The sequence below is a fragment of the Myotis daubentonii genome, chromosome 1 (genome assembly GCF_963259705.1).
Source record: "Myotis daubentonii chromosome 1, mMyoDau2.1, whole genome shotgun sequence".
Classification (NCBI taxonomy): Eukaryota; Metazoa; Chordata; class Mammalia; order Chiroptera; family Vespertilionidae; genus Myotis; species Myotis daubentonii.
In genome coordinates, this window is record NC_081840.1 from 155,765,647 (window position 1) to 155,791,476 (window position 25,830).

The window sequence follows — 25,830 nt, forward strand, 5'->3', positions numbered from 1 at the left end:
TGGGTAAATATATTTTTAAAAAGGAATGAAATTTTACCTTTTGCTACAGCATGGATGGACCTGGAGAATATTATGCTAAGTGAAATCCGGTCAGGGAAAGGCGAGTACCATATGATTTCACTTATATGTAGAACCTAATGAACAAAATAGAAACAGACCCATGGATACAGAGAACAGACTGACAGAGGGAAAGGGGTGTGGGAGGAAGTAGAATAGTGTAAAGGTTGTGGGGTGAGAGGAGGTTAAAGAGGGTAAAGGTGGGATAAATGGTGATAGAAGAAGACGATTTGGGGTGGTGAGCACACAATACAATATACAGATGATGGCTCATAGAATTGTACACCTGAAACTAATAAAATTTTATTAACCAACTAGAGGCCCAATGCATGAAATTTGTGCGAGAGTAGGCCTCGCAGCTGCAGTGGCTGCCTGGATCCCTTCCTTGCAGCTGTGGGCAGGCTGCCTGGATCCATCCTTTGCTGGCTTGGTCAGGAAGGATGTCCGGAAGGATGTCTGGGAGGACGTCCGGTCTAATTAGCATATTACCCTTTTATTATATAAGTTGTCACTACAATACATTCAATAAAATTATTTTTAAAAAGAAAGTTTTCACCCTGGCAAGTGTGCTCAGTAGTTAGTGTGTCAGCCCTTGAACTCAAGGATCTTGGGTTTGATTCACAGTCAAGGACAGGTACCTGGATTGTGGGTTCCCTCCCCACCCCCAGTTGGGACTCATGTGGGAGGCAACCAGTTGCTGTGTTTCTCTCACATGGATGTTTCTCTCTCTCTCCTCTTCTTCCTTCTTCTCCCTCCCTCCTCCCCTTCCTCTCTTCCACTCTCTCTGAAAAGCAATGGAAAAAAATATCCTCAGGTGAGGATTAAAAAAAAAGAAGGTTTTCTTTTTAAAATAAATTTATCATAAGAGGAATCTTCCCTTTGGAAGCTTAAGAAATCATAGCTACCATATCTTTAAGTCATTCTTTCAATTCTGATTTTTCTGCAAAACATTAATCTGAGGGTTTGATAAAAGAACTGAAATGTCTGTGATGCAAAATGGTAAATCAGATTGTTGGAAGTGGCAGAAAAAAAAAGAACATGGAGCTGGCAAGAACTACCCATCCCCAGCATCTTTCTTCTATAACCCAAGTTATACACAGTTGGTACATACCAGGTAGCTTTACTGGTTGCTGAAACCAGCACATGTATCATTTAGTAAGAGTTTTACAAACACAGAGTTTAATTTATTTAGATAATGTAAGAAAATAGATTTTAGAATTATTGATTTACATATTAATTGATATTAGTATACAAGTTGTTAAATATCAATTTAATATCAACATACATGATGAGTAGTGTCATTGCATATAGTCAAAGATTTTAAAAATAATCTTTGAGGAAGTCCCCCAAGAGAATATTTGCATACCTATGGCTGTAAATCTGTGGTTGAAAAACTTGGAACATATTTAGGTCTAACTAAGATAATGAGAATACCTTCTTAGGAAGGGAAGTCTAGATTCTAACTATCTATCTAAATACCTAATAAAAGACAGAAAGGGTAATTAACCGTGCCTCCACTACGCTTCCCATTGGCTAATCAGGGCGATATGCAAATTAACTGCCAACAAAGATGGCGGCCGGCAGCTGAAGCGAACATGAGGCTTGCTTGCTCCAGTGTTGGAGGAAGCCAAGGTTCCTCGCCTGCCGCCGCCTGGCTCTGAGCTCCGGAAGCAACAATGTTTCAATTATAGAAGCTAAACAAACCCCAGATACCTGCTTTCAGCCAGCCATGGCCTCAGAGCTGGGAGCACCAGTGATGGCAACAATGCTTCAATTATAGAAGGTAAATAAATCCCAGAATTTAAAAAAAAAAAAAAAAAGAGAGAGAGAGACTGGGAGCTTCAGTGGCCCGCCAGCCTGAAAACAGCCCTCAGCCCCTCACCCAGACTGGCCAGGCACCCCAGTGGGGACCCCACCCTAAAGGGGGTGTGGCCAGCCTGAAAACAGCCATCAGCCCCTCACCCAGGCTGGCCAGGCACCCCAGCGGGACCCCCACCCTGATCCGGGACACCCTTCAGGGCAAACCAGCCAGCCCCTACCCGTGCACCAGGCCTCTATCCTATATAGTAAAAGGGTAATATGCAAACTGACGCTAACAGCAGAAAGATTGGGAATGACTGGTCACTATGACACACACTGACCACCAGGGGACAGACGCTCAGAGCAGGAGCTGCCCTCTGGTGGTCAGTGTGCTCCCACAGGGGGAGCTCTGCTCAGCCACAAGCCAGGCTGATGGCTGCCAGTACAGCGGTGGTGGTGGGAGTCTCTCCTGCCTCCTCAGCAGCACTAAGGATGTCTGACTGAAGCTTAGGCCTGCTCCCTGCTGGCAAGTGGACATTCCCCAAGGGCTGCCGGGCTGCCAGAGGGATGTCTGATTGCCATCTTAGGCCAATCCCCCAGGGAGCAGGCCTAAGCCAGCAGGTGGTCATCCCCTGAGGGGTCCCAGACTGTGAGAGGGCACAGGCCAGGCTGAGCTCCCCCCCCCCCCCGGAGTGCACAAATTTTTGTGCACCGGGCCTCTAGCATATATAGAAAAGCCTTAGTGACTGGCTGACCGGCCAGTAGCTATGATGCACACTGACCACCAGGGGGCAGATGCTCAATGCAGGAGTGGAAACCACAGGCATGGAAACGTGGAACAGACTGATGAATCTCAGAAGGAAGGGAGGAAGTGGGGAGAGCAGGAAGAGATTAACCAAAGATCTTATATGCATACTAGAGGCCTGGTGCACAGTGGGGGTCCCTCGTCCTGGCCTGCAGGGATCTGGCTGGAACCGGTTCTCTGACATCCCCCAAGGGGTCCCAGATTGCAAGAGGGCACAGGCCAGGCCGAGGGACCCCACTGGTGCGTGAACGTATGCACTGGGCCTCTAGTATACTATAAAAGCTGAAATTTAATCAATTCCCTCAACCTCTGCTCTGAAGAATTTGTTATTGGAGATGGGCAGTTTACAAGGAGCTGAGAAAAAGAGGATTCAGGGAACATTTGTCACATATTCAATACTGTTCTAAGGCAGAGTAAGGCATTGCCTTTGGGGGCAGGGGCATTCTGACACCAGAAAGTTTATATCTTGTAGAATCAAGACAGTTCGCATGGCTTTTTTCATGTCTTCAATGACTAACCCTCAGAATGGTCCACTTTCTTTCACTCTGCTTCTAGGATACCCAGCTATTTTGTTATTAAAATTTGTCTTCTACTCATAGTTTCCCTAGTGTATCTAGCACTAGGGCCTGGCATAATATGTAGGAATTCAATAAATATTTGTGAATAATTAAACAAAATAGTAAGTTCCCAAGTATCTGAAAATTGAAAAGAAGTGCTCTGCAGAAAACAACAGTATTCTGATCACTGGAAAGAAATCTCTCCCCACTGAGAATCCCCACATCAACATCTGGGATTATCTGTCACTTTGCAAATTGATTATTACAGATTGCCTATCTCCAATTACACTATCAGAACCAGTTTTAAGAATTGCAGAACTGACACTCTAACTTCTGAAGACCTTACCGAAGTACTGGGTTAGAATGATGTAACTGCAGTTTTAAAAGGTCAAATTTCAGCGACTTCACATGGTATGATCTAAAAGTGTGCATCCTATGAAGCTCTGTCGGGTGGAGACCAACTCCCCACACTGTATGTCTGTATTGTTTTACTTCAACTGCTAAAAAGCAATACTTTCCTCTTTAATTTTGGGGGTGAATGTAGGATGAGGTAGAACAGAGGTGGTTCTTAACTATAGGCATCTTACTCTCTTAACTTCTTAAGCTTTTCTTAAAGCTAAAATTGTTTCCCTTGTGTTATAAATGTAATACAAGTTCAGTGCTACATGATTAAAAAATAATTATAAATATAAGAAGAAAATTGTGATACTGGTTACAGACATTTTAATATATTGATTTCATCTTTTCCTTTATTAAATCTCTTATACTTCATAACTCTGAATATATTAATGTGCCTCTATATACCAGATTTTTATTTAAAAATCACAATATACTATTCTGTACACACTTCATAGTTAATTTTTATTTAAATATATTTTATTGTTTTTTTTACAGAAAGGAAGGGAGAGGGATAGAGAGTTAGAAACATTGATGAGAGAGAAACATCGATCAGCTGCCTCCTGCACACCTCCCACTGAGGGTGTGCCCGCAACCAAGGTATATGCCCTTCACCGGAATGGAACCTGGGACCCTTTGGTCCGCAGGCCGATGCTCTATCCACTGAGCCAAACCGTTTAGGGCCATAGTTAATTTTTATTGCCCCATAATATTCTTTCCAGTGGATCCACCATAATTAACAATTTCCCTATCATTGTATATTTAGATAATCTTTACTTTTTCTGATGCCATTAAATAACAGTGCCATTAACATCTTCATATTGTAGGGGAAACAAAACTTTTCTTCTGTCCTCTTAGGATATCTGGTTCAGTATTTCAGTTAAAATGACAGAAGACAGATTAATAGGAGAAAAGCAAACAGATTTTTACATGTACATGGGAGCCCCCATAGGAAAATGAAGACCCAAAGAAGAGGCAAAATCTTAGTGCGTATATGCTAGGTCAAAGGAAGAGAGGCAACTGGGGAAAATTAACATATATGTATATATGTGTGTGTGTGTGTATATATATATATATATATATATATATATATAGAGAGAGAGAGAGAGAGAGAGAGAGAGAGAGAGACTAAAGAAGAAAATAAGGGTTATTTTAATAAAGTCTTTTTGTACAGAATTCACTCTCTCTTGGCTCCTCCCATTCCAGGAATAATGTTTCTCTCCTCCAGGTATAGGGAAGGCAGCTTTCACATGGGAGTTCTATCTCCCACTTTCAGGAAGAAAGAGGAAAGTGAGCGTACTCTTCTTGCACTTGGTGTTCTTCAAGTGCCTGTAGCTCAAAATAATCCTAATCTCCAAGTAGCATATTTTGGGTGACATATTCTGCCACCCTTCAATGTACATGTAGTTCTATTTCCTAGCATAGATTCCCAGAAACGGAATCATAGTGTCACAGGAGAGGTTAATTTAAAGCCTTGTACATATAAAAAGCAATGTTTAAAATAGGAAACAATGTGCTACTTAAGAATTGTCTTTTTTTATTTGAAAAGGTCCTGTTTTTGATGTTCTGCCTTCTTCACTCTTTCGCTGCCTTCTTCACTCTCTTGCTGAAGAGAGACTGTCTCTTCCGCTCTGGGAGACAAGAGGGCTTATCATTTGATTTTAATGGTTTCCTAGAGACAGCCCTAATACTTCCCATTACCTTTTGTAATTGGGGGGCTATTTTACATGAATAATTTAGCGTACATGCCCCAAACCTCATCTTAGGTCATTATTTTCGACCTTTCTTGTGCCTTGGCCTGCGGTGAAAGTCCTAATGAACAGTGAAATAGGTATCGGGCCTTGGGGTTCAGGAATAGAATAAAATCCAAGGCCACCCAACTAATCTGCAGGGCTGTTCCTTCCAACCCTCTTCCCTTTCCCGCTTCTAGGGCGCCAGGAGGGGCGGGGAGAGGGAGGGGGCGGGATTCACGTTTCCTAGCAACCGCCGGGCTGTCCCATGATTGGCTGGCCGCAGAGCGGCCACCATTTTCAAACCCCGGAAGATGGCGGCGGCAGCGGCGGCGGCTCATTCCTGACAGAAACTTCTGTCCGGACAGAAGTGCTTGGGCACGGTGCCCGTCCCGGCGGACTTCCCGGGCACCCGGCCACTGCCCCATCCCCCTGCGCGCCATGGAGCCCGAGCCGGCGGCCCAGAAGCCACCCCAGCCGCCGAGACGAAGCCGCCGGACTTCCGAGCTCGGCGCGGGCGGCGCCGCGGGGCCTTCACCTGACACCCCCGGGCCGGAGCCGGACCGCAGGTGAACGCGGGGGCCGGCAACGACTGGGACCCGGGCCGCTGGTCCGAGCCCCGAGAGGGTGGTAGGTGGCAGGAGTGGCGGGCGATCATCCTCCTCCTCTCGGCCTCCCTCTGGCGGGGGCTGCGGACTCCGGCTGGTCACTCGCCTCCCTGCTCGGGAGGCGGGCCGGGCCGGGCCGCGCCGCGGAGGCCGGGAGTCCCCGCCGGCTGGGCAGCTACCGGAAGGGGGCAGTGCCGAAGGAGGCCGAGCCCGCCCTGGAGCCCGCGGGGCTGGGGGAGCGGAATGTTGCCTGAGCGCGGGGACTTCCGACACTCCCAGGGCCATGTGATACTTCCAGAGACATGCTCCCTGGATTTGCATCCTGGTGCTGCCGCCGCCTGCTCTAAGGCTTTGACCCAGTTAGTGAGTGCGCGGCCCCCGCTGCTTCATCCATGAAGTGAGGCCAGTGATGATCCCTACCCTGTGGAGTCGCTGTGGGGATCAGAGTCAAAGCTTGTCACTCACACAGGCATCTCAAATGCTGAGAAAAGAGTCTGGTCCATAATAAGCATTCAACACATTTTTTGCTGTTATTAAACAAACGAAAATCATTGATTCATCCATTTTGGTGTTGAAAGAGAGAGAGCCTTAAAAATTGGTACAGCTTCTTTTATATATTGGGCTTTTTGAAGCTCAGTGAAATTTCACAGCTGGATGCTGGGAATGTGTCATCCTGTATTTCCTAACTCCTGATGTCGTGCTGTTTGCCATGCTCCCTCCACTGAAGGTCTCTAAAGAGTTCTGTTAGTAATCTTAACCAGTGAAACAGTTATTTTCACGCACACAGCCACAGTTAAGGAGCGCTTCTTTGCAAATACTATAAATATCGAATAGAAGTAGCGTTTTCATCTATCTTTGCCCTGTGCGACTTTAGGGAAATCCATTGAACGTTACACATAACCTGTATGGCAGGAATATAAGTGCATACCCTTTTAAGGGTTTTGTAATATTTTCCTTTTAAACGGATTAAGAGTAATGCTATCCATGGGTAGAAAGATAATAATACTGTGATCTGTAATATACCGATAGTGATAGGACTTACTCTTGGAATTTTGTTTTTCCAGTAAAATCAATGAATCTGTAGACTGGATAGCCAAGATTAAAGGTACTCTCAAGTCAGGCTAGCTGTTGTATAAACTCAGATCTGAGGTTTATTGTTCCCTTTAAAGGAATTTAATTTTGGGGGTGGACCGTTTTTTCAAAACCTATTTTAAACAAATGAGCCAGTTCTTGATAAGCCACGACTGTCATTATTATTACTATTTATAGTGATAGTTGCTAAAAATAAAAGAATGCTCACATTAACTTCTTTTTTTTTTTTAAATCTTTATTGTTGAGAGTATTACATATGTCCCCTCTTTTACCCCCACTGACTCTCTTCAGCCCACCCCCTCCCCTCACCCCAGGCTTTAACCTCCCTATTGTCTGTTTCCATGGGTTATGAATATATGAATACAAGTTCTTCCCTCCCCCGCCTTCCCTCAGAGATTCTGCACTCTGTTCCATGCTTCCATGTCTCTGGATCCATTCCGTTCATCAGTTTATTTTCTAAGATTCCCCATATGAGTGAGGTCATGTGACACTTGTCTTTCTCTGACTAACTTATTTCACTTAGCATGATTCTCTCCAGGTCCCTCCATGCTGTCTTAAAGGATAAGATATTCTTCTTTTTTACTGCTGCATGGTATCCCATGCTATAAATGTACCACAGCTTGTTTTTTAATCCACTCTGATGGGTTGTTTCCAAGATCTTAAGCTATTGTAAATTGTGCTGCTACCAACATAGGGCTGCATACATTCTTTCTGATTTAAGATTCTTAGGATATATTCCTAGAAGTGGGATCACTGGGTCAAATGGCAATTCTATATTTAATTTTTTGAGGAAAGCCATACTGTTTTCCATAATGGCTGCAGCAGTCTGCATTCCCACTAGCATTGGACTAGGGTTCCCTTTGCTCCATATCCTCGCCAGCCCTTGTCATTTATTGACTTGTTGCTGGTAGCCATTCTGTCAGGTGTGAGGTGCTACTTCATTGTTAATTTGCATCTCGCTGATGATCAGTGACTTTGAGCATGTTTCCATAGGTCTCCTGCCCATCTGTATGTATGTCCACTTTGGAGAAGTGTCTATTTAGGTCCTTTGCCCATTTTTTAATTGGATTGTCTTCCTTTTATTAAGTTGTATGAGTTCCTTATATATTTTGGATATTAACCCTTTATCTGATGTATCGTTGCCAAATATGTTCTCACATACAGTGACCTCCCATTTCGTTTTGTTGATGGTTTCTTTTGCTGTGCAGAAGCTTTTTATTTTGATGTAGTCCCATATGTTTATTTTCTCCTTATTTTCCTTTGCCCTAGGAGATATATCCTTAAACATAGTGCTACTAGAGATGTCTGAGATTTTGCTGCCTATGGTTTCTGCTAGGATTTTTATGGTTTCACGACTTACATTTAATTCTATTATCCATTTTGAGTTTATTCTTGCATATGGTATAAGTTGGTGGTCTAGTTTCATTTTTTGCATGTATATGTCCAAATTTCCCAACACCATTTATTGAAGAGACTGTCTTGACTCCATTTTATGCTCTTGTCTCCCATGTCAAATATTAATTGAGTGTAATGGTTTGGGTCAATTTCTGGGTTCTCTGTTCTGTTCCATTGATCTCTATGTCTGTTCTTCAGCCAGTACCAGGCTGTTTTGATTACAGTGGCTTTGTGGTATAACTTGATATCTGGTATTGTGATCCCTCCAACTTTGTTTTCCTTTCTCAGGATTGCTGTGGCTATTCAGGATCTTTTTTGGTTCTATATAAAATTTTGGAATATTTGTTCTAGATCTGTGAAATATGCTGTTGATATTTTAATATGGATTGCATTGATTCTGTAGATTGCCTTGGGTAGTATGGACATTTTAATGATGTCGATTCTACCAATCCATGTATACTATATATTCTTCCACTTGTATATGTCTTCTATCTCTTTTTTCAACATCCTATAGTTTTCCCAGTACAAGTCTTTTACCTCCTTGGTTAAGTTTATTTCTAATTATCTTAATTTTTGTTGCAATGGTAAATGGCATTGTTTGTTTAGTTTCTCTTTTTGAAACTTAATTATCTAATCTAATAAAAGAGACACATGCAAATTGACCACACCTCTGCTATGCCCCAAGCCACACCCACCAGCCAATCAGAGCGACTATATGCAAATTAACCCAACCAAGATGGCAGCCGGCAGCCACGGAGCTGGAGCAAGCAGGAGGCTTGGTTCCCCAGCGATGGAGGAAGCCAAGCTTCCCACCTGCCCTGACAGGCTGTGGCCTCCGTTCAAGGCAACAAAGTTTAAATTATAGAAGCTAAATAAATCCCAGATACCTTCTTCCAGCCAGCCTCCACTGGGAGCTTGGGTGGCTGGGGGCCGTGACCAGCCTGAAAGCAGCCATCAGCCCCTCACCCAGGATGGCCACATCCTCATGGGGTGAGGGTCCCCGCTGGGGGGCTTGGCCAGCCTGCAAACAGCCACCAGCCCATCACCCAGACTGGCCAGGCACCCCAGCAGGACCCCCCACCCTGAAGGTGGTGTGGCCAGCCTGAAAACAGCCCTCAGCCCCTCACCCAGGATGGCCAGTCACCCCAGCAGGACCCCCGCCCTGATCCGGGACACCCCTCAGGGCAAACGAGCCTGCCCCCACCCGTGCACCAGGCCTCTATCCTATATAATAAAAGGGTAATATGCAAATTGACCCTAACAGCAGAATGCCTGGGAATGACTGGTCACTATGACTCACACTGACCACCAGGGGCCAGATGCTCAATGCAGGAGCTTCCCCCTGGTGGTCAGTGTGCTCCCACAGGGGGAGTTCTGCTCAGCCACAAGCCAGGCTGACGGCTGCCAGTACAGTGGTGGTGGTGGGAGTCTCTCCTGCCTCCTCAGCAGCGCTAAGGATGTCCGACTGCAGCTTAGGCCTGCTCCCTGCTCGCAAGTGGACATCCCCCGAGGGCTCCCAGGCTGCCAGAGGGATGTCTGACTGCTAGCTTAGGCCCAATCCCCCTGGGGAGTGGGCCTAAGCCAGCAGGTGATCACCCCCCAAGCGGTCCCAGACTGTGAGAGGGCACAGGCCAGGCTGAGGGACACCCCCTCCCCCCCGAGTGCACAAATTTTTGTGCACCGGGCCTCTAGTGTGTGTGTGTGTGTGTATGCCTAAGCGACTGTTTGACCATTAGCTATGACGCACACTGACCACCAGGGGGAAGACGCTCAATGCAGGGGCATGGAAACATGGAACAGAATAATGAATCTCAGGGGCGAGGGGGAGGACGGGAAGAGATTAGCCAAAGATCTTATATGCATACTAGAGGCGTACACTGGTGGGGTCCCTCGGCCTGCCTGCAGGGATCAGGATGAAACCAGCAGTCCAACATCCCCCAAGAGGTCCCAGATTATGAGCGGGAGCAGACCAGGCCGAGGGACCCCACTGGTGCACGAATCCATGCAATGGGCCTCTAATTGGTGTATAAAAAAGCCATCAATTATGGGGGGGGGTTGGTTTTGTATTTTGCTACATTGCCAAATTCATTTATTAAATACTAGAGGCCCAGCGCACACAAAATCATGGGTGAGTAGCTCGCTGCCCCGCCCTCCGCTGCTTGTAGCTCTCCGCTGCTAGTAGCTTCTGCCCGCCATGAGAGTCGCTGCTTGTTTGGTCATGACAGTGTTATGGCGTGACGGACACGGGCCTTTTATATATAAGAGATAGAAGTATTTTGGTGGAGTCTTTAGGGTTTTCTATGTACAATATCATATCATCTGTGAATAATGAGAGTTTTACTTCCTCCTTTCCAATTTGGATGCCTTTTCTTTTCCTTGTGTGATGACTGTGTCTAGGACTTCCAGTACTATGTTGAATAAGAGTGGTGAAAGTGGACATCCCTGTCTTGTTCCTATTCTTAGGGGAAATGCTTTTAGTTTTGCCCATAAGGTATGATGTTTGCTGTAGGTTTGTTATATATGTCCTTTATCATCTATAATAATAAAAGCATAATATATTTATTAGACTGGACGTCCTTCTGGACAACCTTCCGGGCGAAGCTGTGGCTGCAAGGGCCAAGACCAGCCGCTGTGGCTGTGAGGGCCGAGCCGCTTGCATGAATTTTGTGCATCGGGCCTCTAGTGTTAAGATATCCCCCCCTCTGTTCTCACTTTGCTGAGAGGTTTTATCAGAAATGGGTATTAGATTTTGTTGAATGCTTTTTCTGCATGTTGATCATGTGATTTTTGTCTTTCAATTTGTTTATATGATGTATCACATTTATTGATTTGTGAATATTGTACCAGCCTTGCATCCCTGGAAAAAATCCCACTTGGTCATGTTGTATGGTCTTTTCAATATATTTCTGGATCCAATTTGCTAATATTTTGTTGAGGATTTTAGCGTGTATGTTTATCAGGGATATTGACCTGTAATTCTCCTTCTTTGTAGCGTCTTTATCTGGTTTTGGAATTAGGATAATACTGGCCTCATAAAAAGAGTTTGGAAGTGTTCCTTCCTCTTGGATTTTTTGGAATAGTTTCGGGAGTATAGGTGTTTTTCTTTGACTGCTTAGTAAAACTCTCTTGTGAAGCAATCCAGACCCAGGCTTTTGTTTGCTGGGAGTTTTTTTTTTTTATTACTGGTTCTATTTCATCAGTTATTATTGGCCTATTTGGGTTTTCTGAGTCTTCCTGATTCAGTTTTGGGGAGTTGCATTTGTCTAGTAATTTGTCCATTTCACCCACATTGTCCAGTTTATTGGCATATGTTCATAGTATTTTCTTAAAATTGTTTGTATTTCTGTGGTGTCAGTCATTACTTCTTCACTTTCATTTCTCATTTTACTTATTTGGGTTCTCTCTCTGTGTTTCTTGAGTCTAGCTAACAATTCATCAATCTTGTTTACTTTTCAAAGAATCAACCTTTGATTTCATTGATTATTTTTGTATTGTTTTTTGTATGTCATTTATTTCTGCCCTAATATTTATTTCCTTCCTTCTACTTACTCTGGGCTTTTCTTGTTCTCTTTAAGTTGTAGTGATAAATAGTTTATTATTAATTTTTATTGGTTTTTTTTAATACATTTTTTATTGATTAAGATATTATATATGTGTCCTTATCCCCACGTTACCCTCTACCTCCCCCCCCACCCCCGCTCATGCCCTCACCCCCCCGTTGTCCGTGTCCATTGGTTAGGCCTATATGCTTGCATGTAAGTCCTTTGGTTAATCTTTCCCCCTTACCCCCACCCTCCCCTACCTTCCCTCCAAGGCCTGACAGTCCAATCAATGCCTCTCCATCTCTGGATCAGTCCTTGTTCATCAGTTTATGTTGTTCATTATATTCCACAAATGAGTGAGATCATGTGGTATTTATCTGCTCTCCAGTTCCATCCATGCTGTGGCAAATGGTAAGAGTTCCTTTTTCTTCTTCCTCTTCTTAAAGACTACCTTTCAGCATTTCATATAATGCTGGTTTGGTGGTGATGAACTCTTTTAGCTTTTTCTTATCCGTGAAGCTCTTTATCTGACCTTCTATTCTGAAAGATAGCTTTGCTGGATAAAGTAATCTTGGTTGCAGGTTCTTGCTATTCATCACTTTGAATATTTCTTGCCACTCTCTTCTGGCCTGCATGGTTTCTGTTGAGAAATCAGCTGACAGTCGTATGGGTACTCCCTTGTAGGTAACTGACTGTCTTTCTCTTGCTGCTTTTAAGATTCTCTCTTTGTCTTTTGCTCTTGGCATTTTAATGATGATGTGTCTTGGTGTGGTCCTCTTTGGATTCCTTTTGTTTGGGGTTCTCTGTGCTTCCTGGACTTGTAAGTCTATTTCTTTGACCAGATAGGGGAAGTTTTCTGTCATTATTTCTTCAAATAGGTTTTCCATATCTTGCCCTCTCTCTCCTTCTGGTACCCCTATAATTCTGATGTTGGTACGCTTGAAGTTGTCCCAGAGGCTCCTTACACTATCTTCATATTTTTGGAATCTCTTTTCTTTTTTGGTTGGGTATTTTTTGTTTCTTTGTATTTCAAATCTTTGACTTGATTCTTGGGATCCTCTTGTCTGCTGTTAGATCTCTGTAAATTATTCTTTATTTCAGTCAGTGTATGCTTAATTTCTAGTTGGTCCTTTTTCATGTCCTCCAGGGTCTCACTATACTTATTGAGGGATTCACTAAATTTATCGGCGGTTTCCATAAAATTCTTGAAAAACCTTATAAACGTGGCCTTGAACTCTATGTCCAGTCATTTGCTTTCCTCCATTTCTGCCATTTGTGACCTGTTTCTTTGTCTCCGCATTTTGGCTGCTTCCCTGAGTTGATAGAGTGGCTTTGTGTGCTAGGTGTCCTGTAGGGCCCAGTGGCTCAGCCTCCCCAGTTACCTGAGGTGGACACTCTTGGTGCACCCCCTTGTGGGCTTTGTGCACAGTCTTGTTGTAGTTATGCCTTGGTTGTTGTAGGATCACTGGGAGGAATTGACCTCCAGGCCAATTGGCAGTGAGAATCTGCTGTGTCTGCAGTGGGAGAACTTCTGTGCTGGAGACACCCTTCTGGGGCAAGACTTGCTTTAGTGGGGCTTTGGTGCTCACTGAGACTGCACCCTGAGTGTGTCCCTTATGGATCTGAGGAGTTGTGATCTGGATGGTCCCCCTCTGACCACTGGGTACAGTGGCTCTTGGATCTAAGGAGGTGCTAATTTAGCCTCTGCCTGAGGTTACACAGCAGGAGCTACAAAGAGAACTGCAGATTCCCCTTCCTTTTTTGGAGTTTGGAGGTGCCCTGATGCTGCTCAGCTGTGTAGCAATGCAAGCCGCTGTGGGGCCTTGGGCCTTCTCTTGGAAGTTCTGGGTCTCTCTGGCCCAACTGCAGTTAGGTAATCATCAGGTTGCAAAGGGCCAGGGCATTCATATGCAAAAGCCTCTGCCTCAGCCTGGGTGGGGCGGGGTCTCAAGGAATCAAAGGGCGGAGCAAGCAGCTATGGCGAATCCTCAGCCCTGCCCTAAGGAGTTGCGCGTCTCAGTGTCCCGGTAATTGCTGCAAGCACCTCTAAGGGAAAGGCGCCCTCAAGTTCGCCCGCTGCCAGACAGTCCAGTTTCTCCCCGTATGAGTCCTGGGTCCCCAGAGACTTCCTGGAACCGGAGTTCAGAGCAGTCGGGAGCTTGTGACTCCCTCCTGATTCAAAAAGACAGCCGCGTCCTCAGGTGCCAGCCCCTTTCCGCGCGTGAGCCCCCGTACCTCTGCACTTTACTTACGCAGCTCCTCTGGCTCTCAGTGTGCTTTTCTTTCCTTCTAGTTGTAGAATTTACACTCAGCCAACCTTCCTGTAGTTCTGGATGATGTCCGTTTTGTCTTTTTGATGTATTTTTCAATTGTTGTGGGAGGCAGCAATTTCCCGGTGTTTCTCCGCAAACAAAGTATTTTCTATTGGTTTTTTTTTTTTTTTGAGGTAGCCCTGTAGTGTTATGAACTTCCATTTCAGGACTGCTTTTGCTGTGTCCCAGAGATTTGGGGTTGTTGTGTGTTCATTTTCATTTCTTTCCAGCAAGTTTTTTATTTCTTTTTTGATCTTGTTGTCAACCCAATCATCTATTTATATAAAACCCTAATATGCAAACAGACCGAACAGTGGAACAACCGAACAACTGGTCGCTATGACGTGTGCTGACCACTGGGGGTGGGGGGGGGCGCATGGAACATGGCTGGCGTCAGCTGCAGGCAGCAGAGTGTGAAACATGGCAGGTGTTGGCCATGGCAGGATGATGGAGCAGGTGAGCTGGGGCGCCAGACCATGGCGGGCACCAGTTGCTGTCATCGGGGAGAGCCTCTGGTAGTTACTGAAAATTCTTCACTCATACGCTGCAATCTCGCTCGGCGCTCACATCTGCTGCTGGTGCCAGCCCTGCTTGCACCCGCTACTGGCACCCAGCTCCGGTCCTAATCGCTCTGCACCATCAGCGGGTGCGAGCAGCGGCTGCCAGCCCCGATCGCCCCTCAAGGTTTCTCCACCTGTCCCTACTCCTAAGGGGTGATCAGGGTCGGCAGCCGCCGCTTGCACCCACTGCTGGCAAGGTCCCTGCTTGCACTCACTGCTGGCCCCAGAGCCGCTGATCGCACCCACTGCCAGCGCTGGCTCTGCTTGCACCCGGAGCTGCCACTCGTATTTGCTGCTGGCGCCAGTCCCGATCGCTCGGCACCATAAGCAGGTTCGAACAGTGGCTGCCGGCCCTGATTGCACCTGAGGGCTTCTCCACCTCCCCATACTCCTGAGGGGCAATCGGAGCAGCAGCCGCTGCTTGTTCCCACTGTCGGTGCCAGCCCCACTCGCACCTGCTAACAGCACACATTGATTGAGGCCAGTGCCGTCAGTGCGTGGGATCAATGGCAGTGGGAGCAGGGCTGCCAGTAGAGAGGGGAGCGGGGGCTGTGGCAGGAGCGGCCGGGCGGGGGCGCGGAGGATGGGCCGAGATCCACCCCTGTGCCCACCGCAGCCTTGCGACCCACAGTTCTTTTCAAAGTGCATGAATTCGTGCACTGGGCCACTAGTTGTTGCCGGGGTCCAACCCCAGCAGGTCCAGGGGTCCCCAAAGGTGTGGACGGAGTCGGCGAAGAAGGAATGACATGGAGATAGCGTTCAGTTGATCAGCAGCCTAGCCAGGATCTCCAGCCAAGTTCTGGTCTCGATCTCCAGAGAGGTTCTGCTTAGGATCTCCAGCCAGGTTCTGTCCAGGTTCTCCAGGCAGGTCCAGTCACCAGGTTCTAGTCAGGCTCTCCTGCCAATCTCCGCAGTCAGGTTCAGTCCAGGATCCCCTGCCATGCTCTCTCGCCAGGCTCCGCCTCCAGGCTCCGAGGCCAGTCCCTGTCCAGGATCCTCCGGCATGCTCTCGCCAGCGAAGTTCTTCTGTCTCTAGAGAATGCTCTGTGTAGGTTCTGTGCCTAGGCTCTGTCTCTCTTGGTCCTGTCTTCCAAGCCCTGTGTTCTAAGTTCTGTCTCTTTCTGTCTTGTTACATCTGTATTTATACCAGTTGATTCAATCCTATCAATCTCTATTACAAAGGTTAGGGCGTTTCTTATCTCCATTCCAGGGAGTAAAGATTATGCAGCTTAAGCATGATTGTTTGTAGTTAAAGTGATTAATTACCCGCCTGGCACTTAGTTAAGGGGTTTTATTCCCTCCCTAACTTCAGGGGAAAATCCCTACCTGGGGATTCAACCTTTCTCGGAGAGGTGACCTTGGTTAAAACACAGCGCTAAGAAGGTGAGCAAACATATTAAGAACTGTATGCCATATATGCCAGGTCCCTTGAAACAGCAAGGATTGACCGGCTCCCGGCAAGTTGTTTTATAACATACTATTTAGCTTGCATGTGTTTTAATGTTTTTGCGCATTTTTACTGTACTTGATTTCTAATTTCATTCCACTGTGAACTGAGTAGATGTTTGATATTATTTCAGTCTTTTTGAACTTGTAGAGACTTGTTTTGTGTTCTAACATATAGTCTATTTTTTGTGAATGACCCATGTGCACTTGAATATAATGTATATTTTGCAGCTTTGGGGTGAAATGTTCTATAAATGTCAAATCCATCTCATCTAGTGTTTCCTTTAAAGTCACTGTTTCTTTGTTAAGTTTTTGTCTAGAAGATCTATCCAGTAAAGTCAATCCAGTGGGATGTTAAAAGTCCCCTACTATGACTTTATTTCTATCGATCTCTCCCTTAAAGTCCTCCAGAAGTTTTTGGGTTTTTTTTTCCTTATTGTGTTTAGTTTTTCCTAAATTGGGTGCATATATGTTTACCAGGGGTATATTCTCTTGTTGGATCTATCCCTTTAGTATTATGTAGTGACCTTCATTCTCTCTTGTGATGGCCTTCATTTTGAAGTCTATTTTGTCATATATGAGTATTGCTACCCCAGCTTTTTTTTCTTTTCCATTTGGATGGAAAATTTTTTCCATCCCTTCACTCATATCCTGAGTGAGTCTTTTGTTTTGAGGAGGGTCTCTTGTAGACAGTATACTAGGTGTACCAGTTAATAATGCAGATTTTTTTCAATAGATGGAATTACACATATGTTGATATATTTGCAATTTTATATGTATGCTATTTTGTTGTATTGACAGCAAGCTTCAAAACTTCATATGTCAAATTTTTTGAAGGTGTTAACATCATAGATATCTTTACACTTAAAAATGTCAAATTTCATGCAAAAAAAAAAAGAGCATTGGTGGTAAGTATTAATTCATTACTTTAATTTGAAGAAAATTATCATATACTTCAGGAAGCTTATGGTTAACATGCTCCATCTCAAAATCTTTGTGAACGCTGGTTTAAATGCTTTAAAAGTGATAAGACAAAAGAACATTCAGGTCAGCCGAAAAAGTTTGAAGACCAACAATTACAAGCATTATTAGATGAAGATGCATGCCAAACTCAAAAACAACCTGCAGAGAGATTAAACGTTGCTCAGCAAATAATTCCCGATTGTTTATAAGCAATGGGAAAGAGTTTGAAGGAAGGAAATGGGTGCCACATCAACTGAACGAAAGACAAATGGAAAACCAAAAAGTCATCAGTAAAATGTTGCTTCAACAGCATGAAAGACTTTTTTTGCATCAAATTATGACTGGCGATGAAAAGTGGATTTATTTTGAGAATCCCAAATGCACAAATTACGGGTTGATCCAGGTCAACCATCAACATCAACTGCAAGACCAAATCACTTTGGAAAGAAGACAGTGCTCTGAATTTGGTGTGATTAGGAAGGTGTGGTGTATTATGAGCTTCTAAGACCAGGTGAAACCGTTAATCCTGATTGCTACCAACAACAAATAATCAATTTGAAGCATGCTTTGATCATGAAACGTCCAGAATGTGCCAGAAGACACGGCAAAGTAATTTTGCTTCAGGATAACGCACCATCACATGCTTCAAAACCAGTTAAAAACATGTTAAAAGTATTAACCCACCCGCTGTATTCACCAGACCTTGCTCCTTCAGATTACCACTTCTTCCGATTGATGACACACGTACTTTCTTAGCAGCACTGCAAAACATACGAAGAAGTGGAAAATTGGATCTCTGAATGGTTTGCCTCAAAACAAGAAAAGTTCTATTGGGACAGTATTCACAAATTACCTGAAAGATGGAGGAAATGTGTAGCTAGCCATGGACATTACTTTGAATAAAGCACTTTTGATGTTTCTCTTGAAATTATCTTTTTTTTTAAATTACAAAATCTGTCATTATTAACCTGGTACACCTAGTATAGTTGGGTCATGTTTTTGTATCCATGCGGCTACCCTATGTCTTTTGATTTACATTTAAGGTTATTTTTGATAGGTATTTATTGTCATTTTAACTCTGTATGATTAGGTTTCTCTCTCTATTACGTACTTCTTCTCATTACAGCAGTCCCTTTAGTATTTCTTACAATGCTGGCTTGGTGGTGATGAAGTCCTTTAGCCTTTTTTGGTCTGGAAATCTCTTTATTTCACCATCTATTTTTGAATGCTAGCCTTGCTGGATATAGTAATCTTGGTTTCAGAAACTTGCTTTTCATTACCTTGAGTAATTCATGCCACTGCCTTCTGGCCTAGAGAGTTTCTGATGAGAAATGAAATGACAGCCTTGTGGGAGCTCCTTTGTAGATAACAGTTCGCTTTTCTCTTGCTGCCTTTAAGATTCTCTCTTTGTCTTTAATTTTGGGAATTTTAATTATGATATGTCTGGGCATGGGCCTCTTTGGGTTCTTCTTGCTTGGGACTCTCTGTGCCCCCTGAACTTGTGTGATTTTTTTTCCTTCACCAAGTTAGGGAGGTTTTCTGCTATTATTTCTTCAAACACGTTCTCTATCCATATCTCCCTTTCTGCCTATTTGAATATTATTCGAAGTAAGAGAGTATGCTAATATGCCAATTCAAATATTATTACATTTCATGTTGTCCCACAGATCCCTTAAGCTGTCCTCCTGGTTTTGTTTTGTGTGTTTTTTTTTAATTGTTTTTTTTCTATTTGGTTTCCTATTTGGTTCTTCTTATTTACTGATCTGATCCTCAGCTTCCCCTAATCTGCTTTGTATTCCTTTCAGTGTGTTTTTTATTTGTGCTATGTCATTCTTTATTTCTATTTTCATAGTTATTATATCTTTTCTCATGCTGTTGAGCATTTTTGCCCTCATTATTTTGAATTCCATATCAGATAAATTTTTTATCCATTTAATTTATCTCTTCTTCTGAGGAATTCTCTTCATTCTGTTGGATTTTTTTTTCTTTGTCTCCTCATTTTGGCTGCCTGTTTAGGTTTGTGACTGTGTATTAGGTAGATCTGCTATGCCTCTCAATCTCTAGTGCAGGACAGTGTCAAACACAATTTCTGGCTAATTAGATCAGGCAAAGACTCAAAGCCTCCAGATTCAGCAATCGTCCACAGGTGTTGCGAGAGTTTTTTCAGCAGCTGGGGCAATTGCTTCTGCCTAGAGCAGTGATGGCGAACCTTTTGAGCTTGGCGTGTCAGCATTTTGAAAAACCCTAACTTAACTCTGGTGCCATGTCACATATAGAAATTTTTTGATATTTGCAACCATAGTAAAACAAAGATTTATATTTTTGATATTTATTTTATATATTTAAATGCCATTTAACAAAGAAAAATCAACCAAAAATATGAGTTCGCGTGTCACCTCTGACACGAGTGTCATAGCTTCACCATCACTGGCCTAGAGGCTAATTGTTATTCTCAATCTCTTAATGGGCCTCAGAATCTTTATACCTGTGGGGCAAGGTGTTTTCCAATAGGGTTGGTCAACTGTCTTTCCCCAGCCAAAACTGCCTGGATAGTCAATGTCTATGTGAGAAAGGTAACTTCTGCAGCATGCGGGAATGACTCAGCACAAAAAACCAGGATGTCTGCCTTCTGAGCTCTAACCCCAGAACCCCCAACCCTGGCTTCTGCTCACAGAGCTCCAGTATACTCTGCCCTCCCTCTGTTGGAGCACAAGGTGAGTGGTTGCAAAAGGAATTTTGTGTGTGGGCCCTTTAAGAAGGTGCCTGCATTTCTAGCTGTCCCTCCCTGCCAGACAGCAGCCCTGCTGCTTTGCACAGCCAGATCTTATGTGGGTATCCTTCTCAGTTCTGGGTCATATGTAAGCTTATTTTTAAGGAATTGCCAAACTGGTGCTCTCTGCTGGGGGGCCTAGCTTCGGGATTAGACCCCAGACTTCTCAATGGCAATCCCCCATAGCTGAAATATCTCTCCGGAACTTCACTTGCTATCTGTGGGAGCCCAGCCAGCTGTCTTGCGCCTCCACCCCTCCTTCCTGTCTCTATGCGATCTACACTTTCTGTCTTTGGTTATCAGGGTTTGCTCCATCAAATTTTCAGTTGATTATTCAGGAAGTTTTTCTGTATTTTAGTTGTAATACAATTTGGTCCTGGGAGCATGTCCCACTTTAACTTCTAAAACTATTTGCTCCCACATCAAATGACTGCATTTTTTAACAGTTTTAGTGAGATATAATTTGGATATCATAACATTCACTCATTGTAAGTGTGCAATTTAATGATTATCAGTAAACTTATGGAGTTGTGCAGCCATCACCACAGTCCACTGTTAGAACATTTCATCACCTGAAAGATTACCTTAACACGTTAAGCACCAGCCAGTTTTGTCTTCTGTACAGAGAGTACAGTGTCAGTCACCGGTGACTGACATGGGGCTTGCCATATTAAATTTGTTTGCAATCAGTCCCCATTTGCACTTGCAGGCCTAGGCAGCCATTGATCTGCTTTCCATCTCTGTAAATTTCTATTTCTGGGCATCTCATATAAGTGGAATCACGCAATATGTAATCTTTTGCATCAGCATGTTTTTACAATTCATTCATATGGCATGCATCAATTACCCCATTCCTTTTTATTGCAAAATAGTATTCCATTATATGAAATGATTATTTTACATTTTGTTAATCCATTTACCAGTTGTTGGAGATTTGAATTTTTTCCATTTTGGGCTATCCTATATATAAAAGGCTAATACGCAAATTGTCTGTTCAACCAGGCGGTGGGGCCAGTCAGGCAACCACCTGCAGCCCCTCCCCCCAGCCCCCCTGGCCCAATATGCCCCAATTAGGGTGGGCCGGCTGGACTCCACCTGTGTACAAATCATGCACTGGGCCTCCAGTTATGGATAATACTGTTATGAACAGTTACATACAAGTCTTTCTGTGGACATGTTTTCATTTCTTTTGGGTAGATTTCTAGGAGTAGAATTGCTGGGTCATATGGTAAGCTTATTTTTAAGGAATTGCCAAACTCTTTTTCAAAGGCTACTAGATTGTTTTTTCATTTTTTTAAATTCATTTTTATTATTGAGAGTATTACAGAGGTCCCCAATTTCCCCCCTTTTTTGTCCCTCTCCACCCGGCTCGCATCTCACCACAGGCCTATACCACACTATTGTCTGTGCCCATGGATTATGCATATATGTATATAAGTCCTTTGGTTATTCTCTTACCACATCCCCTCCCCCCACTTCCCTCTGAGATCTCAGTTTGTTGCATGTCATCATATCTCTAAACCTATTTGTTATTTGGTTTATTTTGTTCATTAGATTCCGCATATAAGTGAGATAATGTGATACTTATCTTTCTCTGGCTGATGTCCCTCCATGCTGTCTCAAAGTATGAGAGATCCTTCTTTTTTACAGCTTCATAGTATTCCACTGTGTACTAGTAAATGGACCACAGTTTTTTTATCCACTCATCTGCTGATGGGCACTTGGGCTGTTTCCAGATCTTAGCTATCCTATATAATAACAGCCTAACATGCAAATTGACCAAACGGCAGAACAACCGGCGGAATGATCGGTCGCTATGATGCGCACTGACTACCAGGGGGCAGTTGCTCAACAGAGGAGCTACCCCCATTCTGCAGGCCCCAGGCCAGCCAAGGTGGGTGCCAGTGGGGCCCTGCCTATCGCCCTGCATAGGGAGGTGACTGGCGGTGATGGGGGGGCGGGGCCAGAGAGTGGGCAACATCAGACCAGCCAATGCGGGTGCAAGCGGAGGGCCCCGATCACCCTGCCACTTGCCCCACAGATTGACCCTGATGACCACCAGGCCTAGGGACCCTAATCATGCACAAATTTCGTCCACTAGGCCTCTAGTTGTGAATAATGCTGCTATGAACATAGGAGTGCATATATGATATTCTTTCTGATTGGTGTTTTGGGATTCTTAGGATATATTCCTAAGAATATATCTTTCTAAATGAAGTGTGATCACTGGGTCAAATGGCAATTTCATTTTTAATTTTTTGAGGAAACTCCATAGTTTTCTACTAGAGGCCCAGTGCACAAAAATTTGTGCACTCGGGGGGAAGTGGGGTGTCCCTCAGCCTGGCCTGTGCCCTCTCGCAGTCTGGGACCCCTTGGGAGATAACGCCCTGCTGGCTTAGGCCTGCTCCCGGGTGGCAGAGGGCAGGCCCAATCCCTAGGTGCAGCCCCTGGTCGGGCTCAGAGCAGGGCCGATTGGGGTGTTGGGGCGCTGCCCCCTGTCATGCACAGAGCAGGGCGGATCAGAAGGTTGCGATGCCACCCCCAGTCACACTCAGGGTAGGGCCGATTGGGGGGTTGGGGCACTGCCCCCTGTCACACTCAAGGCAGGGTCGATGGGGAGGTTGCGGCACCACCCCCTGTCACGCACAGAGCAGGGCCGATCAGGGAGTTGGGGCACCGCACCCTGTCACACACACAGCCGCAGGGCAATCAGGAGCTCCCCCGTATCAGGCACAGAGCAGGGCTGATCAGGAGGTTGGGACGCCTTCCCCTGTCACAGACAGAGCAGGGTGGATAGGGAGGTTGTGGTCCCGCCCCCGACACACACAGAGCTGCAGGGCGATCAGGGGGTTTGGGCGCTGCCCCCTGTCACACTGATCCCGGTGCTGGAAGGCCTCTCGGCTCCGCTGATCCCGGTGCTGGGAGGCATATTACCCTTTTACTATATAGGGTAGAGGCCTGGTGCATGGGTGGGGCTGGCTGGTTTGCCCTGAAGGGTGTCCTGGATCAGGGTGGGGGTCCCCACTGGGGTGCCTGGCCATCCTGGGTGAGGGGATGATGGCTGTTTGCAGCTGGTCACACACCCTTCAGGGTGGGGGTCCCCACTGGGGTGCCTGGCCTGCCTGGGTGAGGGGCTGAGGGCTGTTTGCAGCTGGTCACACACCCTTCACGGTGGGGGTCCCCACTGGGGTGCCTGGCCAGTCTGGGTGAGGGGCTGAGGGCTGTTTTCAGGCTGGCGGGTGATGGAAGCTCCCAACCGCTCCTTTTTTTCTTTTTTCTTTTTTAATTCTGGGCCAGCTTTAGCTCTGAGGCTCCAGCTCTTAGGCCTCCGCTGCTGAAAGTAGGTATCTGGTTTGTTTCGGTTCGAAACAATGTATAACTCCAGCTGTGACTCCAGCTCTGAGATCCCAGCTCGCTGAAAGCTGGTTTCTGGGGGGTTTTTTTTGTTTGTTAAAATGTTTCAAACTGCAGGCTCAGAGGCCTGCAAGGCAGGCGAGGAACGTTGGTTTCCTCCGTCACTGAAGCAAGCAAGCCTCATGTTAGTTTCAAGCTGCCTGGCTGCCGGCCGCCATCTTGGCTGACAGTTAATTTGCATATCTCCCTGATTAGCCAATGGGCAGGGTAGCGGTCGTACGCCAATTACCATGTTTCTCTTTTATTAGATTAGATAATGGCTGTACCAGTTTGCATTTCCACAAGCAGTGTACTAGGGTTCCCTTTTCTCTGCATCCTCTCCAGCACTTACTGTTTGTTGATTTATTGATGGTAGTCATTTTAGCACGTGTGAGGTGATAAAAAAGCTGCTAGATTTTTAATGATGTGTGCTTGTAGGTATTTTTCTCTTCCCTCACTGTTAACTTGCTGCTTTCATTACCCCCTGTACCCTTGTTCCTGAATTTGATACTGTGGGCAAGGCAATCTGATAAGTATGTTAAAATTGTGTAATACAAACACTAATGTTATGTTTGGAATGTGTGTGAGCTGGTGTCTACTGGTAGATGCTCAGCTGTGTTCTAGACTAGAGGTTTTCTAAGAAGTATCTGTTATTTGGAACTCTCAGATGAGAAACCTATATAAATGGGTATATAGTGTACATGATTATCAGCTCCTCCAAAATCTTTATGAAGTGGGAAAAGAGACAGTTCCTTAATAGCAAAGATGCTGAAGTGTCTAAAGAGTAGTATCAAATTCATCAGATATTCAATTCAAATAAATGAACTGTTTCAGTGATAATTGTCTTTTCTCTTTTGTCTAATTTTCAAAGAAATTGAGAACTGAATAGTTTAGTGTGCCCCCCCCCCCAAATCAACAAGTGTTAACTATAGAGCATAGTTTACATAATTATTTGTACATTAATGGTACCTGAGCATTTACAGGTTAACATTTTTAACCTTAGCTATTTTCAAGTTACAAGTGATAGTTAGTAATTATGCCGAGGCATTTATTTGAGTTGTACTTGCTCGTGTGTGGGAGCAACTTTTTTAGCTGAGCAGCTGCATTTCTTGTTTTCAGATAGGGAGTAATTTTTCTTAACATATCTGGAGGCATCCCAAACAACTTTCAATTACACTTTGTCATATTTTAGGTGTCCCGGTGCCTCAAAGTCTTTCTTCTTGCTAATGTCAATTACCTACTCTGCTATATTTCCATCATTAGTCCATTTTGCTTGCTGTTTAAAAACTTCTCTCAATCATTTTAGTTATTTTCATTGTAAACCCCTAAATATCTACCTTATTTTAAGCCAGTATCTTTCTGTTTTTGTAGTTTGTTTTCCTTTTCAGTTGGAAGAGTTACCTCACTTATATTGTCTGGTATATTTTATAAAAATCGTTTTTTGAGCTATCTTTCTGCCATTTATAGTTCCAATTCAGTTCTTAATTATCTTCCATCACAGGGAGTACGGTGACACAGATCATAATCTCTGAAAATATTATTTGGTTTAAGGATGAATTGACAATGATTCTCTTTTTTAACATCTACTTTGTTATTGTAATTATGTTTTGTTTAAACTAAAACTATCTTAATGCCAAAATAATATACATTGTTCAAAAACACACCAAATACAAAAGGAAGTATGTTAGAGGCCAAGGAATAATCACAATGGGCTTAATAGGAAGTACAACTTTGTATACCAAGCGGGTTTCTTAATGTATTATTTATTTTATGCCTTATATTATATTATAATTACTTGAATGTATAAAAAAAGGGATGTGACAAAAATTATTGATAAGATGAAAAACTGTCACTTACTATTTTATCTTTTAAACTTCCCTCTAAATGGACTCTATTGGGTGTCTTCTAAAAGGACAGTTTCAATCTTTTTGCTTGGTGAAATCAAAAAATTTTTCCACAAGGATTTAAAATAGCTATTACATTTTGAGTCTGACCCCTGTGAAAAATGACTATGTCTTCCAATGATTTTTCAAAGTTGGCACTGTCTCCCATGCTTTCTGGGCAAAAATTGTGTTTTGCGTTACTTTTTTCCATGGGTTTCAAAATAAATAGATACTTGTTATTGAAATGGGAAAAAATAGCATTACTATAAAGCTGATTATAGCTAGTGCTGGAAAGAATCTTGCCATCCAGTTGGAAATATTTTTCCAGTTTGTTAACCTGTTTAAATTCCTAAGAAGTATTTTTCTTTTCAGCTTTCAGACATCAAATTTATTCTGAGGTGACCTGTATGCTCGATTTTAGGGAATAGAGAAAAAATAGCTTTGGTTTTGTGTTCTTAACACTTGTCTTATATCTGAATGGCAGTGTTTATTGAATATTTTAAGTGCCACTGTGATTACTA

The 25,830-nt window shown here is 44.1% G+C and overlaps 1 protein-coding gene across 1 annotated transcript in view; it reads left to right on the forward strand.

Annotated features, from left to right (window-relative positions):
* The first annotated feature begins 5,656 nt into the window (after positions 1-5,656).
* NET1 (neuroepithelial cell transforming 1) overlaps positions 5,657-25,830 on the forward strand; it is a 71,156-nt gene continuing 50,982 nt past the window's right edge. The window contains exon 1 of the mRNA XM_059663264.1: positions 5,657-5,914. Within this exon, the coding sequence (XP_059519247.1) occupies positions 5,787-5,914 (128 nt within the window). The 5' untranslated portion in view covers positions 5,657-5,786. The remainder of the gene's footprint in view (positions 5,915-25,830) is intronic.